The sequence below is a fragment of the Ovis aries genome, chromosome 11 (genome assembly GCF_016772045.2).
Source record: "Ovis aries strain OAR_USU_Benz2616 breed Rambouillet chromosome 11, ARS-UI_Ramb_v3.0, whole genome shotgun sequence".
Lineage (NCBI taxonomy): Eukaryota > Metazoa > Chordata > Mammalia > Artiodactyla > Bovidae > Ovis > Ovis aries.
The window spans coordinates 10553966-10574121 of NC_056064.1; the positions used below are offsets into that span (position 1 = coordinate 10553966).

Sequence of the window (20156 nt, forward strand, 5' to 3'; positions counted from 1 at the left end):
GCACCTGGTGTTGGCTCCACTGACTCCTCTCCCCTGGGACTTTGGGCTCCTGTGGGCTGGAGACTCCTATTAATTCTGCTTTCTTGTTAAGAGCCTAGAAAAGAGTAGACATTCCAAAAAGTTAGTGAATATCTGAATAAACTTGATCAGTTTACATTAAAACAAATCATTTAGGTGTTCATTTACATGTTTACTGCAGAAAACTCCAAACAGTGCAGATGTATATAAGAGGTGAATGTCTTCCGTTTCCCGTCTCAGTCTCTGGTGAGACCTAAGATTAATAGTTTCATGTTGGTGAGAAAAGCACAAAGTAGATTTTCCCGATCCTATAGGATAAAAATGTCTACTGTTTTGTTCTTATAGATCATCTCTTTTCCTTTAGGCAATGATAGTAAGAAATGCTAAAGATACAGCTCATACAAAAGCAGAACGGAATATTCTGGAGGAAGTAAAGCATCCTTTCATTGTGGATTTAATTTATGCCTTTCAGACCGGTGGAAAACTCTACCTCATCCTTGAGTATCTCAGCGGTCAGTACACAGTTTGGTGTAATTATTTGCATTAGCTCCAGAAACTTGTTGAGAGCATTATTTTTCAATAGAAAATGCTTTTTCCCAGTGTGACCAAATTGTTCTTAAAATCGACAAGTACATTACCATAAGGAATTCATATGGGACCAAATGTTTCTTTTTGTAGACAAATATGAAGGAAACTTTAAAGGTTGTCTTTTTTCTTCATCTGTAATGTTTTATCTTAATTCTCTTGTAATCAGTTAACAAAATAACAAACACCTAATGGATAGCCATCAAACTGACTGCACTTGGGTAAGATAATAAAATTCAAATAAACCACTAACTGAAATGGAAAACTTAAGAGTATTGTTTAAGGTAATGAGTATTTTTGGTATTGCATATTTAAACAGAAGTGTTTTTTGTTTAATGTAATTCTACAGATAGATTTTGCAGTTTTACATTAGAAATCCCTCACTCATTCCAGGACTTAACCCTTCCTAGGAATTCGTGGCACCCCATAGCATTTTTAGATCACAGGTATCTATTTTCAGCAAACACACTTGAGTTTTCTGAAAAACAGATTTCACAGTAGCCTGTAACATGGAATAGAAAGCTGCACAATTTAATAACTTTTTTGTGACTGTTACCATTTTTTCTTGTAACTGTATTTTAACATAGTTTCAGATTTACACAAAAAAGGTGCAGCAATAAGACAAAGAATTCCCACCTACTATTCACCTAGATTCCCCAAGTGTTATCATTTTACCACAATTGTTTTGTTTCATCTTTCTTTTTTCTCCCTCTCTGTATATGTATATATGCAGGTGTGTATATAGATATAGATACATAAATATGTTTATAGATATATAAACACATATGTGTATATATTCATAATTTTTTCTGAACTGTTTAAGAGAATGTTGCAGACTTGATTTCCCTTTATCCCTAAATATTTCAGTGTATATTTTTCTGAAATTAACCACAGTATCTTACATAACTGTACCAAAATTATCAAAATAGGAAATTAGCACTGATAGCAGTAATCTCTTTCCTTAGTTTCCCTTAATCTGTAACAGTTCCTAAGTCTTTCTTTGTCTTTCATGACCTTGACAGTTTTGAAGTCTAGTTTGTAGAATGCGTCAGTTTGGGCTTATCTGGCGTTTCCTCAGGATTAGACTCAGGTTATGCAGTTTTGGGAGGACCATCGAAGTGGCATCCTGTCCTTCTCTGTGTATCAGAGCAAGAAGTACATAAGATTTGTATCTTTGTTCCATTACTGTTGATTTTAACTTTGATCATACATATAAGGTGGTGAAGTTTTTGGGGTTTTTTTTTGTGTGAAGTTTTTCCTTTTTTAATTAGTAAGTATCTTGAGGAGATACTTTGAAATTATTTAAATATCTCATCTCTCATCAAGCTTTCACATACAGTTTTAGCATCCATTGATTCTTGCCTGAAACAATTAACTATGATGATTGCCAAGTGATTTTTCTTATTCCATCATGCTTCCTTCATTTATTTGGCATTCTACTGTAACAAAGAGCTTTCTGTTCTCCCCCATTATAAAAAAGAAATTTATTCTTTTATTTAAATCATTGTGGACTCATGGATTCTGAGATTATTTAGTAGACTATAACACTTTGTTAACATTGTAACATTGTTTATTTTGATATTCAAATCATGCCATACTATTTACCTAAGACATTGACCAATTCATTCTGTTTTAGAGTTCTAATTTGGGCATTCACTAATTTGCAAGGATGGTTTAATTATGTATTAACATTTTCCTACTTACCGGTAAAATGTTAGAGAAGCTTTAATTAAGATTTTTTTTTAACCTCAAGTCTGAAATCTGTTGTAAATATTTTGAAGTTTATAGATGTAAAACCTAGAATTCCCAAACTTGTATATTTCACATAAGAAGAACACTGCTAAAAATGGAACCCTGAGGACTTAGTTTTAAACCTATAATTTTTAGGATCTGTTTTTATTTTTAAAGGGTTGATGTCTTTTAATTATGGTTAAGAGGAAAGCACAAACCCTCTCATTAGAAGTGGATTGTTGGAAATAAAGATTGTTGTATTCTAATGTCTTTTTCTTTTCTTTACAGGAGGAGAATTATTTATGCAGTTAGAAAGAGAAGGAATATTTATGGAAGACACAGCCTGGTAAGTGAAATTTTTGTGGTTGCATGAATTCAGGTAATAATTCCTATAATTAAAAGCAAAGTCCTGTTCCCACTGTGGGCAGCCAGTAAATTGTTTTGGAGCCAGTCAGTCACTCAGGACTCAATGGGGAGAAGCAGCTTTGGGTCTTGGCAGCTATTAGAGATCACATCATTCCTTTGCCCCCAGGCCTTGGGTGGAACGTTCTTCACACCAGTTCCTAACAGAACCATTCTCACTGGGGCTTTATTTCCTTGAATTGGTAAGCTGCCTGCCTTGGCTCTGGGTGAGTGTGGTTTTCCAGTGAAACTTTTATGTGTGGACCCATGGAAAGTATCAGAAACCATCTCCTTTTTTTTGTAGACTTTCCAGTTCCCAAGGTGCAGTCTTAGGGAGGTGATAAGTCTGCACACATCATCTGTGGATTGATTCAGTGGCCAGAATGGGATCTACCCTTCTATTTCTTAAGATGGCATCTGCTTCAAATTAAAAATATACATACCCTTTTGTGAGATGACAGTACTGGGTAACAATAAATCAGTTTATCCTACACATTAATTGATTAGAAAACACTTAAATGTTTTTTTCTACCTTAATTACCAAACTGCATTCCATTGTTTAATTTCAGGCCTTTTCTAACACAGAAGCTGCATGTAAGAGCCTTAGGGATGAAGTGCCCTTTTTTGGAGGAGGCTCTCTGAGCCGTGTTGGAGGCTGTGTTTGTGGTCCTGCTGGCTGTGAAACTGCCTCAGTTCTCTAGGACACACCCTCTCCATCCTGGAGTAATCTGCAGGATTGCAACATTGTTATGCAGCCAGTATTGCAGTGCCTTGTGCTTTTCGAATCCAGACAGGGTTGACTCAGCCCTTAATTCTTTTGAGGTAGATAAATTTGAGTGTCACACAATTTACAGTTGTGGGCTGGCTGGCACGAGGGAGGGCAGATACTGTGGGCATGAGCTGTATATAAATATGCAGCTGTATTAAGTAAGGGATGAGTGGGCTTTTAAGGGTCAGGTTATAAGGTATTTTTGAAACTAAGGTTTGATCTCGGAGAATAATGAAGTTCCTATTTCCTGTGGAATTTAAAAATTGGGGGTGGGTGGGAGAAATTTGCTTTGATCTGAATGACTGTTGGCCCAGTTCCCACATAGACAGAAGAAAACATGACCAGTGACAGTTTGGCATAATCTGGACTTCTTTGCAGTTTTAGCAAGATGTTTTATTGATGAAATAAAACACTTTATAGTTTCACTAAACAAGTGAAACATAAATGTCTCCATGCATTTTGGCAGCAGCCTGTGCCATCTCTTTTACCCATACCCACCCCCACTAATTTGGTCTTTGGTGCATGTCTATTTCTTTCAAGGAATTTTGCTCCAAACATAAACTGCTTTGAGTGGATTATTCTTTTTAATTTTATTAAATCACTTTTGTTTCCAGCTTTTACTTGGCAGAAATCTCCATGGCTTTGGGGCATTTACATCAAAAGGGGATCATCTACAGAGACCTGAAGCCGGAGAATATCATGCTTAATCACCAAGGTGGAGATATACTGTAAACAGTTCTATAGTAAATAATCATCTTAAAATCTTCCCACACAGGTTCATGGTCATTTTCAAAGCCCCATATTCATATGTCTGTTACTATATGTTCCTCCGTTAGAATTTATAGCATCACGATGCTTGTACTTACGGTTAATGAGATTAAAAAGAGTTGAGGATAACTGGCCACTCAACTCCCTTTTCTAGTTTAACCTTTACTCTTTATAGCTTTGTCATTCTTTTGAAATCCTTACATAAAGTGTGGTGAGCCAAAAGCCAGTCCAAATACTAATTTTGGTTTGTTTCTTAAGTTGGAAAGTGAATCTTAACTTTATAAATTGAGTTTTCTTTAATGATGAAAATACAGAAATATTAGAAACAATGTTTTTATGATAAATTTTATTAATGCTGTATAAAAGAGAAGGAGATTAGAACTGAACCAAACCATTTGATTATACTTTGGAAATAAAATGTTTAGTAGGCATCAGTTTATTCTTGCTGTTAGTTTGTAACAAATGTAGGAATCAGACAAACTAATATTCTATACAGCTGTGGGTACAGCAGAGTGAACCTTGATTGTAACTGCATGTTGCTACAGACAGTTCAGCTTATGTGAGAGTAACCTGGGCTGGGGAGACTTGGCAGTTTACTCACATCCCAGAGGAGCAGCCCGTCAGTCTGGGTATCTGGGGGCTAGTGGCAGCTGCTGATCCTTAGGTGTCTATCAGAGGACACAAGAGGTAGTTAACTCTCGTACAGAAAATGGCTTATGGACAACCGATGCCAGAATAAATGTTTCAAATTGTGGGATTTTTTTTCTTTTCTTCTCCCCCTCCCTCTTTTTTTTTTTTTTTTAAAGAAATGCTGTATTTAACCACGTTTGTCATGGATATCTATGTATCTTCCTTTCTCCCAGTTCTATCCTCATTGCCTCAGATTTAGATTCTGAATTCTAAGACAAGGGATAATAGGAATTTGATTAGTTAGCTTCTTTGATCCATAACCTAAGTGTATCAGGTAGTTCGGTGAAAATGTCATATTTCTTCTTCTATGTCAGAGTAGAGTACACATTTACCTGAGTTAATAGTCCATTGCCTTTTCTTAAAGTAAACTGGGAATAGTAGGGTCCCTGGGATTGCTGAACCACTGGATAGCTAATGACAGGTCAGTAGGACTAAACTTGAACTGAAGTGTTCTTTCTATAAGGTGATGAGTTTTTTACTTTCTGGATCAGAAATGGTGGTTCCATGCTATGTAGCAATTTCATTTCTTTCTTCTCTTCCAAAGGGCATTGGCAGAATAAGCTAACTTGTTATAGTGACTAGGACTGTTTTAAGAACTGTTAGGTCACAGTTCGTGGTGATAAAAGCAATATATTTCAAGTACAGTGTCACACCTTTGTTCAAAACATGCAGAAGATTTTTTTTTTAGGGTCTGTATACTTAATCCATACTTCATCAAGTTTTCCCAGGACTTACTTGCTCAGGATGGTAATGGATTTTTGATATAAAGTAAAGCTGGAGCCTTAGACAAGCTGTTTTATCTTTTTCTCATATTTATTTTCTCACAAGATAGATTATATCACTGGCAAAGGTAATTTTGCCTTATCCTTCACAAATTAGCATCCTTATTTTTGGATGGAACATTGCTAGTTCTTGATCTCAAAAAATAAATTTAAGGCAGAAAAATTAAAATGAAAGGATAGACTATTATCTTGTATGAAAATATTTAAACACTGCACATACTTAGAATTTTCAACATAACCATCTTTATTCTTTCCTTCTAGGTCACGTCAAACTAACAGATTTTGGACTATGCAAAGAATCTATTCATGACGGAACAGTCACACACACCTTTTGTGGAACAATAGAATACATGTGAGCTGCATGTTGAAAGAAATATTACTGGTTTGGGGGTAATAGCTAAGTTTTACCTGGTTTAAGTAATAAGTGTGCTAAATTTTCTGCTGCACTGTTTGATTCTGTATCTTGTAGAAGTTTAAATTCAGATGATATGCAACTAGTGGACTGTTTAGGTGTATTATTTTTCTCTTTGTAGGGCCCCTGAGATCTTGATGAGAAGTGGCCACAATCGTGCTGTGGATTGGTGGAGTTTGGGAGCATTAATGTATGACATGCTGACTGGAGCAGTAGGTGCACAGTTAAAAGCTGCATGTATTACGGAGTGTGCTGAGTAGTTACAGAGTCATTACAGGAAGAGATGTTGCCGATTTTTGGAAAATGTTACCAATGAAATTATTTACTTTTCAATGAAGTTATTTTTAAAAATCTAACACTAGCAATGCTTTATTAGTGGTATTATGGGCCTCTACTTTTAGAAGTATTTTCATCTGTACTTTTAGAAGTATTTTCATTTAGATGATTTAGGTCATGGCCTGTGGTCCTATGAATCAGAGGCAAAACAAGTATTGCCCTTATTTTATAGATGGACAAAGTGAAGCATAAAATCAAATGGCTCACCCATTATTACACCAGGCTAATGGTGGAAAACCAGTTCCTTCCAGGACATTGCTTTTTCTCTGTGCCATTGCTTAAAAACTACAGTTCTTTAGCGATCAGCCATCCCACATCACAGTATACATTTCTGATCTCTGTGTTACTAATTCAGGAAATGGATAATTCTGTTATTTAAAATTTTATATTCTTTCTATGCTAATTTTTCTTACTCTCTTCTATTCTTAGCCCCCGTTCACTGGGGAGAATAGAAAGAAAACAATTGACAAAATCCTCAAATGTAAACTCAATTTGCCTCCCTACCTCACGCAAGAAGCCAGAGATCTGCTTAAAAAGGTAGGATTCTAAAATCAGCACTCAACGCATGAGTCTCAACTACTAGGATTTAAATAGATAGAACTGAATGTACATTTTGAATATAGAATCATACACAGATGTTGACAAAAAAGCTTATAGTTTTTGCCTCCAGAGTACAAATGTGTTTTTTTAAAGACTTTCTTTTCTTTTTATTCCCAGACAATATTTGGAAGTAATTAATAAAGCATATGTTCTCAAGGCAAAATAGACCTGCAAATTCTATAAAGAAAAAGTAATCAATTTGATTAAGTTCATCAGTGTTTTTCTTTTCCTTCCTAAAAGCTGCTGAAAAGAAATGCTGCTTCTCGTCTTGGAGCTGGTCCTGGGGATGCTGGAGAAGTTCAAGTAGGGACTGGCATGTTTGGTGATTTGAGGGGAAGATAATGCCAATTTTATATATTTGTGAAGGTTATATGTAGTTGCTTAGAAATATATCTTATTTTGTGATTGGTAACTTCAAATAGTCTGTTAATTTGTCAATCCAGTGAAGTCTGTTCCCCTTAATCTTTCTTCCTGCTTTTTTTGTTTCATTTTTTCCCAGGCTCATCCATTCTTCAGACATATTAACTGGGAAGAACTGCTGGCTCGGAAGGTGGAGCCCCCCTTCAAACCTCTTTTGGTGTGTATTCATGAAAGCATGTAATTTGAGAGACCTGGTACTTTTTTAGAATAAGAGAATCTCAGACCAGTTAGAAATATTTATTAATGATACAAAAACTTTTGGCCTGTCCTCTCTTCTCTTCACAATCTGTATTCTGCACAGTCTTTTAAGGAACTACAGCAGCAGTTGATGGCTATATTAACTGGTTTTAAGTTGGTTGCTTAAGATAATTAAATAGCTCAAGTAATTGGAACCTCTAGTTTTCTTGCTTTGTTTTTGTTTTGCTTAACTCAGCCCATTCTGAATTTGCTTTCATATAGCAAAGTATCATAAACTAGGTGGCTTAAACAGAAATTTACTGTGTGGCAGTTCTGGAGGCTAGAAGTTCAAGATCAAGGTATTGTCAGGGTTGGCTCTTGCTACAGGTTGTGAGAGACTGTTTCATGCTTATCTGCTAGCCTTTGGTGATTTGCTGGCAATTCTTGGCATTTCTTGGCTTGTAGGCACATCATCCTATCTTTTCCTTCCTGTTCATGTGGCATTCTCCTTGTGTGCAGATCTGCATCCAAATTTTCTCTTTTTTGTAAGAACACCAGTCATTGAATTAGGATCCCTCCCTACTCCAGAATGACCTTAACTAGTTACATCTGTAAAGGCCTTCATTCCAAACAAGGTTACCTTCTGAGGTCCTGGGGTTAGAACTTCATCATGTGAATGTTGGAGGGACACCATTCAAACCATAACAATATGTTTGTAAGTGAATGAGTTAGTGTATTAGTTCTTTCTGTTTCCCACCTCAAGAATTTGAGAGAAGATAGTTTCTTTTTCTGTTTCTTGAAGTGGAGGAAAAGTAATAGGATAACGATGATGGTTATTTGGTCCTAGGAGCACAGGGGTTGCTTGCTTTAAAATTTCAACATATTTTAAAATTTGAACATGACTGTCAGGGTAGAACCCTCATGTACCAACTGCCCAGCTTCAAAAATTATCAAGTCATCTTGTTTAAACATAAACATAACTACCATGCTATCATCATAACTAAAAAGCTAACAATTTCCCTAGTTGTTTCTTTTTTTTCTCTGTTGTTTTGATTCAATAAGGATTCAGTCAAGACCTGTATAGGTTGACTGTGTTTCTTAAGTCTTAACAAACTGATCAGTTTCTTAACTGATCCATAGATCAGTTCAGTTTAGTCCCAGTCGTGTCCGACTCTTTGTGTCCCCACGGACTGTAGCACGTCAGGCTTCCCTGTCCCATCACCAACTCCCAGAGCTTGCTCAAACTCATGTCCATCGAGTCAGTGATGCCATCCAACCATCTCATCCTCTGTCTTCTTTTCCTTCTGCCTTCAATCTTGCCCAGCATGAGGGTCTTTTCCAGTGAGACAGTTCTTCGCATCAGGTAGCCAGGAATTTCAGCTTCAGCAGTCCTTCCAATGAATATTCAGGACTGATTTCCTTTAGGATGGACCAGTTCAATCTCCTTGCAGTCCAAGGGACTCTCAAGAGTCTTCTCTAACACCACAGTTCAAAAGCATCAATTCTTCGGTGCTCAGCTTTCTTTATGGTCCCACTCTCACATCTGTACACGACTACTGGAGAAACCATAGCTTTGACTAGACAGACCTGATATCCGCTCTCAGTTCCTCCTTTGAGGACTTACTAAAGAAACTTTACCGTGTGTCCTGTGCAGTTCCTTATATTTTGATTTTGCTGATTTTAACTCCATGGCATGTCCTCAGCCATGTTCACCTGTTCTTCATATTTCTGAAAACTAATAGTACTAATAGATCTGATTCAGATTAAATTTTTGGTGCTATATATTTTGATCAGAAGATATAATGTGTACTTAAACATTTCTTTTAGTGATGTTAGTGGTCATTAATCATTGCCTGTATCAGTGGTTCTCAGCCAGGGTTGATTTGGTAATGTCAGAGACAAGCTGTCACAACTTAGGGAGGGGTGCTACTGGTACTTGTGAGCAGAGGCCAGAGATGCTATTAAACATCCTGTAACGCACCGGACAGCCTCCCGCAACGAGAGTCATCAGGTCCAAAATGTCAACAGTGCTAAGGATGAGAATCTAGAGCCTAGTTAGTTCCAAGATTTTGTTAAGGGTTTGCAGAATTGTCCTACTCTAATAATCGTTATTCATTCTTTATTAGGTGGAATTGTCCTGTGAAAAGATACTCTTACATCAGTTGTTTGGTTACCTGAGGCACAGTTTATATAGAAAAGTCAGGATAAATGTTTTCTTTCCCAGTTCCTGAAATAATGAATTAGTTCCCTAGCACCTTCCAAAACTGACCCATGAATTATGTGATTTTTTTACTACAATTATGGATTCATGCTGTTTAACATATTTGAGTTTTAATTCATTGCAGTTATTTTTACTGATGTTCAGCTTTTCTCATCTTTAGACATCTTTTCCATCCTGTTGGTTCCCAAGTTCTTTTTTTGTGTGTGCTTTGCTACTCTGTGCAGCATATGGAATCTTACTTCTCCAACCAGGAATTGAATCTGTGCCACTGGCAGTGAAAGCGCAGAGGCTTAACCACTGGACCACCAGGGAAGTCCTGGTTCCTGAGTTCTTTTGACACAACCACGAGTCTGATGTGGCACCAGAGAGAAGAAACAGATCGGGCAGTCAGATTTAGGTGATAATATTCCTTCACAAGAAAATACACTCAGACAGAGCAGAATATTATTCTTGCTCCTAGAGAAATTTAAAGGAATGAAACAAGCTATGAGAAGAATCTTTTAACTAGAGCATGTTATAAGTGTACTTTGTGTTTAAACTCTGATTCAAGTGTTTTATAGCTTTGCCGGTTGTGCAGATTGTCTCTAAAAAGGGATTTAGCCACTGGGCTAGGCACACTGAAGCTTTATGAGAGGGGATGATTGATTGTCAGATTTTTAATAGAAATGATAACTAAAGATGTCATTTGACCTTTGATACTTTCTAGTTGTATATATTTTTCAATCTGTGCCTGCTCAGGCTGTTCTACTCTTTTATTACAGTCAAACCCTGAGAAAAGAGCTTTATCTGGAACCTTCTCTAATGCATGTAATGCTATTGATTATTATGTATAATACAGTCTGTTCACCATTTTCTAATTTTTTTTTTTTAATAAAGCAATCAGAAGAGGATGTGAGTCAGTTTGATTCCAAGTTTACACGTCAGACACCTGTTGACAGCCCAGATGACTCAGCTCTCAGTGAAAGTGCCAACCAGGTCTTTCTGGTAAGTGAACGACTTTCCAGTGTAGCCATGGGAAATTTAAATATGGGTATGGGCCGCTTTCAGTAAGAAAATTAGAATGTAGATAACCTGCTGCTGCTGCTAAGTCACTTCAGTTGTCCAACTCTGTGTGACCCCATAGACGGCAGCCCACCAGGCTCCCCCGTCCCTGGGATTCTCCAGGCAAGAACACTGGAGTGGGTTGCCATTTCCTTCTCCAGTGCATGAAAGTGAAAAGTGAAAGGGAAGTCGCTCAGTCGTGTCCGACTCTTAGCGACCCCATGGAGTGCAGCCTACCAGGCTCTTCCGTCCATAGGATTTTCCAGGCGAGAGTACTGGAGTGGGGTGCCATTGCCTTCTCCAAGATAACCTGAGTTGCTTTTTTAAGTTATCCCCTTATGACTTATTGATAAGTAATTGATGTTGCATAACTCAGTATTCCATTTTAGCGATTAGAGTCAGAGTACATTATTCATTTTTTGAATAGGCCACTGACTTAAAATGTTTGGCTTAGCGCCTTAACTGAAAGCCACACAGCCATAGCAGTAGGAGAAGAAGGGCTCATAATAACTATTTTATTCCTGAAACAGCTAAAGATTTTTATCTGTAGGGGATTTTTAACCTGTTGATTTTAAATATTTGACATCAAAATACATTGTTTCATGTGTGACTGTAAGCAAATTAACCATAAGGAGGAAGTATCTGTATTGATTTATACTTTGTCTCCTCAGATAGAAAACCAAAACGTCTAGATTTTGAACAATAGAAATAATAGATTTATATCTGATGACCATCATTACATATTATTTGCCTAGTGCTTATTTTATTACTATAAGTACATGTCATTTGTTTCCTTCGTCATTTGTCATTATCCTTTGGCATTTCTTTTTGGACTATCTCTAGGGAGAATAGAATATGGGGAAAGTAATCATTTGGAAATTTTTTCTCCCTTGTTTATGAGTTCACAGGATTTGTCATTAACTTGGAGAAGGCAATGGCACCCCACTCCAGTACTCTTGCCTGCAAAATCCCATGGACGGAGGAGCCTGGTAGGCTGCAGTCCATGGGGTCGCGAAGAGTCAGACATGACTGAGCAACTTCACTTTCACTTTTCACTTTCCTGCATTGGAGAAGGAAATGGCAGCCCACTCCAGTGTTCTTGCCTGGAGAATCCCAGGGACGGGGGAGCCTGGTGGGCTGCTGTCTATGGGGTCGCACAGAGTCGGACACGACTGAAGCGACTCAGCAGCAGCGGCAGCAGTCATTAACTTAGTTCTCAAATCACAGTGTAACACATCTTTTTGGGCGTCTTTTGGGGCGAGGGCCAGTTCTAAAGTTAGCATGGAACACAGAGCTCTAAAATAACACTTAAGTCACCATAGTATAGCATGCTTTTGAGTAAACAACATTGAATAGAAATAATTCTGTAAATGTATGGTTATATAGTAGTATAGGAATATAAATGAAAAATGTAATTTTATAGCATTTACTTAAGATGAATGCGTTATGTCTACATGATTTGCGAAATTACTGTGTCCCCCTTAGTAAAATCTCTCTTAGGGGAGTAGGCATGACTCATTTTCATGCTGTTGTTGCTTTCTTTTTTTTCTCTCGTGATGTGGAGTTTTATTTTCTACTGATGTGGAATTTATGCCTTTGATTCAACATATAGACCTTTTCTTCAGTTGGGTGTCACGGAGTTTTAGCTAGTTTGACAATCTTTTCCCCCATTAAAAAGTCTAGAAACATGTTACCTTGCTACAAAGAAATCCAAAGTTGTGGTGGCAGACGTTACGGAGCTAAGCTTTCATTCCGATTTGTTGAGCTCCTCTTAATTATTTAAATTGGACAACTAATGAACACAAGAACAATTCATTTTTAGGTGGTAGCCAGAATTCTGTACACAAAGATCTCTTTTAAAATTAATTTAAAATAGTAACAGCCCACTTCTCTGGGGATTGTGACTGTAGTAACTGCTGTTCAGTTAGTATTTTTTTTATTGAAAGATAATTGCTTTACAATATTGTGTTGGTTTCTGCCATACAACAATGCAAATCAGCCATAATTATATATATAATCCCCTCTCTCTTTGCTTCCGATCCCTCTCCCATCCTGCCCCTCTGTATCGTCACAGAGGGCCAGTCTGGGCTCGCTGTGTTACACAGCAGCTTCCCACTAGCTCTCTGTTTTACACACGATAGTGTGTATGTGTTGGCTGCTTTCTCAGTTCACCCTACCTTCTCCTTCCCCCACTGTATGCACAGTCCATCCTCTACCTCTGAGTCTCCATTCCTTCCTTACAAATAGGTTCATCTGTACTGTTTTTCTAGATTCCATAGGATAACTGCCTTACAATACTGTGTTGGTTTCTGCCATACAGTGCAAATCAGCGTAAGTGGTGTGTGTGTGTGTGTGTGTGTGTGTGTGTGCGTGCAGATCAGCGTAAGTGGTGTGTGTGTGTATATATATATATACCCTCTCTATTGAGCCTCCCTCCCACCCACCCTCCAGTAGTTTAAATCCCAATAGAATTAAAGGATATTCAAAGATGATTAAGGCAGAGTCTGGTCCTCTTGGTAGTAAGCTTCAGCCCACTAGAACATGTGTGGAAATGGCCTTGGTGGTCCACATGTAGCGGTCACAAAGCATGTGCTCTATAGAATTGCACCTCAGTCTTCAGGATTTCACCCAAAGCCTTATTGAGTCTTTTTATAGTAAGTCAAGTGCCTACTTGTAGGTCACAAGGATAATAGAAAGGAAGATAGGTATAGGATTAACTGTTACAGGGATGAACATTAACAGCAAGATAAATGATAGGCTGGTAACCTAATAGCCAGGTCCAAGAAAGAACTAAGGCTACCAAACTGCATTATTGCCTGTTACAGTTAATAGTTTTCACAATGTTGGCCTTTATTTGTCAGGAAAATCCAAATCTATTCAATCATTAGCATAAAACCAGAAAGACCATATTACCAAGTTAGAGAATTCTGTTTTTATTTTGGCCTAATAATGAGAAGCCGTTTGGGGGATGAGAATGTTAGTTGCTTATAAGTATGTGGCTAGAAACAGTAGAATTTCTCTGCATATATCTTTGTATTTAACATCTTAATGTAAGAGCCTGTATTTTTCCTGTTTTGTTCTACTTCTTTAATACAGTGAAATTTAGTTTGCTGGCCTTTGTGGTTCAATAGAATTCTGCTGTCTTGGGGTCTATGCCTCTTTCGAAATGGCTGGAAGGAAGGTAATGGGTGTGAAATGAGATTGAAGAGGTTGGAGAGTAATCACATTGGTGATTTTAGGTGTACATCATTATCTTGGTGTGTCAGAGACCGAGCAAAACATTTTCCCGACATTCTGTAGTCCACTGTTACTATCTTTCAGGGTTTTACATATGTGGCTCCATCTGTACTTGAAAGCGTGAAAGAAAAGTTTTCCTTTGAACCAAAAATCCGATCCCCTCGAAGATTTATTGGCAGCCCACGAACACCTGTCAGGTATTCAGACTTTGTTATTATTTTTTAATCTAGAAGAAAGCACATTGTTTAAGAAATTTATGCCAAGTTACATAAATAGAAAATCTGTCATCCTGTTTGGTTGGTGTAAGCACAGCATCTCTACCTTCTTATATTGCAAGTCATCCGTTTGTGACTAATCAATGAGAAAATGCTATATAGTTTACCTTCCCTCCTGAAAGTAAGCTGCTGCACTGGAAAGTGTCCTCTTTAACCATTCATTCAACATTTATTATGCACCAGGGGTTGTGCTGTGTGCTAGGGACACATGGTTATGACAGGAATTGTCCTCGTCCTGAAGAAGCAACATGGGGGCTCCTATTCATGAAGGAGCTAGCCATACAGAACAGAGAGGCACGGGGGTGTTACAGGCAGAGGAAGTGCATGCGGAAGTCCTCAAGGAGGACAAACTTGGCTGCCTTCTTGGCCATGAAAGGGAGGTCAACATTCCTAAAGTGTGGTGAGTGAGGAAGAAAATGGCAAAGGTTTGGAGAAATATTTTATTTTAAATGCAATGAGAAGCTGTTTTAAGTAGGAGAGTAAAAAATGAATTTTTTTTTTAAAGTATCACTGATGGTTTTATGAGGGCAAGTGTGGAGGTTAAGAGACTAGTTAGGAAAGTAACAATTAGTCTAGGGGCGAGATGGCTCAACTTCTGCCTCTGTGCCAATCCATACAAAAAGGAAATTAATTGAAAAAAAATCACATTACCCCACTTGCTTTAAATGTAAGGGAAATGTTTCTTGTTGAGATAGTACTTGAGACAAATGATAGCTCTTCCTTGTCTTAAAGCCCAGTCAAATTTTCTCCTGGGGATTTCTGGGGAAGAGGTGCTTCAGCCAGCACGGCAAATCCGCAGACGCCTGTGGAATACCCCATGGAGACAAGTGGGATAGAGCAGATGGACGTGACAATGAGCGGGGAGGCTTCAGCACCGCTTCCAATACGACAGCCAAACTCCGGACCGTACAAAAAGCAAGCTTTTCCCATGATCTCCAAACGACCAGAGCACCTGCGTATGAATCTATGACAGAACAATGCTTTTAATGAATTGAAGGCAAAAAAGGTGGGGAGGGGATGTGTGAGCATCCTGCAGGGTGAAACAAGAAGACTCAAATGACAGTCTCGAAGAGTCAGTGTCATGACATAGAACACTTTGGACAGAAGAAAATTAAACATGGATTTTAAAAAATCAATCAATGGTGCAAAAAAACTTAAGTGAAAATAGCGGAACTCTTAGGCACATCAATTAATTGATTCCTAGCAACATCGTCTCAACCTATCAAGGATTTTCATGTTGATGGCTCGAAACTGACAGTATTAAGGGTAGGATGTTGCTTCTGAATCACTGTTGAGTCCTGATCATGTCGAAGAAGGGTTATCCTTCCATTAGGCAAAGTATGAATTTGCCTATAATACTTGCAACTAAGGACAAATTAGCATGCAAGCTTGGTTAAACTTTCCAGCAACATGGAATCAAAGATGAAAAAAAACTTATCAATTGATGTTTTACGTGCAAACAACCTGAATCTTTTTTTTATATAAATATATATTTTTCAAATAGATTTTTGATTCAGCTCATTATGAAAAACATCCCAAACTTTAAAAATGCAAAATTATTGGTTGGTGTGAAGAAAGCCAGACAACTTCTGTTTCTTCTCTTGGTGAAATAAAAATGCAAATGAATCATTGTTAACCACAGCTGTGGCTCGTTTGAGGGATTGGGGTGGACTTGGGGTTTATTTTCAGTAACCCAGCTGCAATACCTGTCTGTAATACTAGGAGAAAAAAAAAAAAGAATCTACTTAATCATTTCTATTTGCAGTACTGTTCTGTGCTAAGCTTAACTGGAAGCCTTGGAATGGGCATAAGTTGTATGTCCTTCATTTCATCCTTATCCTGGGCCTGCATTGCACTGGAAAAATACCGCCACTTTATACCAGTATTTAGTTCAAGACGTCAAACATGTTCAGCCCGTGGCTGAAGGACAGAAGCGAGTCAGGATAAAATGCGTATCGTGGGGCGGCAGAGAGGAGGAGAGGAGGGAAATCCAGGGGAAGAGGGTGTTGCCATGGTCCACTCTCTTGTGTCTAATGTCTTTACAGCAATTTGGTAAGGTTTTAAGTTTTACTTCTTTTTACTGATTTTGCTGTCTACCTTCCTTATATTTCTTCCTCAATGGTTTTAAAAGGAAAAAAGATTTTTTTCTCCTATATTGGGGCTACATTTTTTGCTTATAAAAATATTTGATGGCCTTTTGATGAATGTCTTCCACAGTGAATAAAACTTAGTGGCTTAATTTAGGAAACATGTTAACAAGACACTATGTTTTTGCAGTTGTAACAAAGTCTACATAAGTGATTCACAGATACAAAGAATAAAAATAAAGGTAACTTTACCTTTCTTAAATACTTCCTGCCTTAAGAGCATTTCCGTGACTGTAGATGGTGAAAGGGTTTAATATCTGCAGAGCTTTATAAAAATGTATTTCAGTGCATACTGGTATAATAGATGATCATGCAGTTGCAGTTGAGTCTTATCACCTCCTTTTGTTTGTCTTTTATAATGTCTTCAGTCTGAGTGCGCAAAGTCAATTTGTAATATTTTGCAACCCTACAATTTTTTTAAATAGATGCTGCTTGCTATGTTCTCCAGACCTTTTTGAGCCATAGGATCCAAGCCATAAAATTATTTATGCATGTTGAATTCAACCAGAAAAGAGACAAGCTTTGCTTAAACAGCAATTCAAGTGAGATAAGGTGAAATCCTATGACATTAAGCAAAAATAGAATCATGAAAAATGATTGGAAATACACCTTTTCAGTTGTGGCAATAAACAATTGATAACAGCTCATCTTTGGACAGAAAGTTTGAAAAAAAAAAAATCCCTCCCTCAAGACCCCCCCCCTTTCCTGTTGCAGCAGTCTACTGGACTTTATAACTGTAACTAGTAAATTAGAAGCTACAATAATGATAAGGGCAGAAATTGTACTTAAAAGTGCAGGTCTTTATGATGGCTAAAAAAAAAAAAACAGACCACAAAAAGCTATGGTGATAGATACAGGCTTCAAATGACTTGTCCTACTCTGATAGTTTCAAATATGTTTACTAACTATTAATATTGTGTTGACTGCCTGACCAAATTCCAGTTAAAGTTTTACACCAAAATATTCCTCCTCAGTCCTATTTGCTAGTAACATTTGCGTTGTGTTGCCTGGCTATAACCACCCCACAGTTAAACCATTTTCATAATTAGTACTGCCAGCAGTAGTGGCAAACACTGTAACCTCCCGCATAAAAAGCATTAACTTCATACCGACCATCCATACAAATAACAGTTTTTCAAACTTTAAACATTAAGTGAAATTAATTTTCTATACTGTGGCAAGTTTATTGAGAAATTGTTTCATAAATGGATATCCCTACTATGACTGTGAAAACTTGTCAAGTGCCACTTTAGTGTCACAGACAGAAAGCACACACCTATGCAATATGGCTTACCTTATATATTTATTTGTAAAAAACCCAAGCATAGTTTAAAATATATGTCAATAATACTAGTCTTGAGTTTCTGAAAGGGTTATTATTCCAGGTAAGTGTATAAAAAGAGATTTAAGTGTTTTTCTTTCATCACTTATTTTCTTTAAAATCAGCTATTTACAGGATATTTTTTTATTTTATACATGCTGTTTTTTAATTAAAATATAATCACTGAGAACTGAAGTTTACTAATTTTGATTTTATAAGGTTTGTAGCATTATAGAATAAACTGGGATTTATAAACCAGCTGTGATTAACAATGTAAAGTATTAATTATTGAACTTGAACCAGATTTTTAGGAAAATTATGTTATTTCTTTTTCTCCTTTATGGTCTTAACTAATTTGAATCCTTCAAGAATTTTTCCATACTATTTTTTGAGATAGAAGGTAATGGGTGGGGGGAAGAATGCATGTATGGTACTCCATAAATTCAACATTCTTTAAGAAATATATGATTATAAATAAACTGCATCCAAGCCTTGGATTTTATATTTAAAATAGGACCTAACTATTTCGGTAATTCAGTCATGTGGTTCCTAGCTTATCAGGGCTAGATCTAAGATTGTTCTCATGAGAAATGTTGAATTTATGAAGAATGGATTTTGAGGCTCTGAAAATGGTTAATTCCTCAGATATAAACATCAATGTCCAAACATCTACCTTTTTTCCATAGGAGTAGACGCTAGCAAGCTGGACAAAATAATCATAAGTATTTGTCCCACCATGACCTGTGGTCTGTGGCTGACTGATACAAAATTCTTCGTGTGTGATTCTTTATTTACCACTACAGCACAAGTATTATCTCAGTGGATTATCTGAAGTAACATTTGAAAGAAGGGTTCATCTGTGTTTGCTCTTTTAAAACTTTTTTTTCCCTACCCTAAGTTGGCTTTGCATCTACCAGAGTAAATAAATTCTTCAGCTGCCTTATTAGGAGTGCTTTGAGGGTTAACACCTTTTCTGCTTTTCATCTTGTGTTTACTGTATTAAAGTATTTGATTTCAGATTGAATGAATGTAAATAGAAATTAAATGCAAATTTGAATGAACATAAAATAGAAGTGATTTTTTTTATCATTATTACTCTAAGATAGGAAGAAATAACTACCAGATACACAAATGGTTTCAATAATTTTTCCCATTTATATGCTAGATGTGTTCAGGTTCTCATATTTAATAAACTATATATGTGAAGAATAACAGTTGTAAAATTTGCTTTTGTGGAGAAACTGAAGGAACAAATTTGTAACAAGTTTTAGTACTGATTTGATTAGGTGTTAAACATCTGTGATTTCCAAGTCCTGTCAAAATAGTAGAATGTAATGAAAAAAAACTTCATGTGAAAAATTATGTGAAAGCCAGCTGCACAAAGAAACACTGAAGGACTTTCTTGTGCAACAGTTTTTTCAGCCACATTTGCCAACTTCATTATTTGATGTGTATGCACAAGATAACTTAGTGGACAAATCTGTTTTTAACTAATATCTCAATATATCTGCTGTAAGATGGGCGTTTTGTGTAAACCATCTCTTATTTATGAGGTAATTGAATCACATTTGCCAATATAGTTTCTCTATAGAAGTTCTCAAGTGGGACTTTTTTTTAATAAAACAGTAGTGACTCTTGATGTTAAGTCTTTTAGAGGGTATGATATGAATTCACAGAATAAATGGGTTCTCATTCCTGTTTTTGAGCTGAAGGAATAAAAGTACAGAAATGCCTCTAGTTCATCAGTGCTGTTAGTGAACAACACAGCTCTCCTGCTGCGTTTCCCTCCTTTTTAGTTCACAGTGAAGTGCTTGCTTGTTAAAAAATCCCCCACTGTCCACCACAGACTTGTTATTCAGTCATATTAAGAAAGCTGTCCATATGGCCATAGGGTAAGCAGGTATTGTGTTAGGGCTGAAATAACCCATGTGGTAAGATGTTACTCTTATGTTTTTATCAAGAAGTTAGTATATTTTTTACACCCAAATTCTAATCTCAAATTGCCTCTCTTAACTCATTCCCTGCTGTATACCCAAATAACAACTATTGGCTTTATCACAAAATTAGGAAGGTGATTTAAAGCTAGCTTGTTTTTTTTTAATATTTGCAGTGGTTCTCAAAGTAGGTAACATAGTTAAGTATATCATCCTGAATGAACAGAAATACATGTACTTATAACCTAGCAGGGGAAAAAGTTACAGGCTTTCTAACGTTCTTTTGTCAG

At 36.9% G+C, this 20156-nt stretch overlaps 1 protein-coding gene across 6 annotated transcripts in view; it reads left to right on the top strand.

Annotated features, from left to right (window-relative positions):
• The window catches only part of RPS6KB1 (ribosomal protein S6 kinase B1), a 40042-nt gene extending 20901 nt beyond the window's left edge, over positions 1-19141 (top strand). The window contains exons 5-15 of one of the 6 annotated variants that reach the window (XM_015098467.4): positions 383-530; positions 2623-2680; positions 4120-4220; positions 6007-6097; positions 6279-6369; positions 6923-7030; positions 7334-7396; positions 7593-7670; positions 10788-10895; positions 14274-14386; positions 15197-19141. In XM_015098467.4, coding sequence (XP_014953953.2) covers positions 383-530; positions 2623-2680; positions 4120-4220; positions 6007-6097; positions 6279-6369; positions 6923-7030; positions 7334-7396; positions 7593-7670; positions 10788-10895; positions 14274-14386; positions 15197-15434 — 1197 coding nt within the window. In that variant the 3' untranslated portion in view covers positions 15435-19141. Of the gene's footprint in view, positions 1-382; positions 531-2622; positions 2681-2866; positions 2940-3040; positions 3559-4119; positions 4221-6006; positions 6098-6278; positions 6370-6922; positions 7031-7333; positions 7397-7592; positions 7671-10787; positions 10896-14273; positions 14387-15196 lie in introns of those variants that run through there. The other 5 variants (XM_042255325.2, XM_042255326.2, XR_009595438.1 and 2 more) reach the window with 5 other exon arrangements.
• Positions 19142-20156: the final 1015 nt, after the last annotated feature.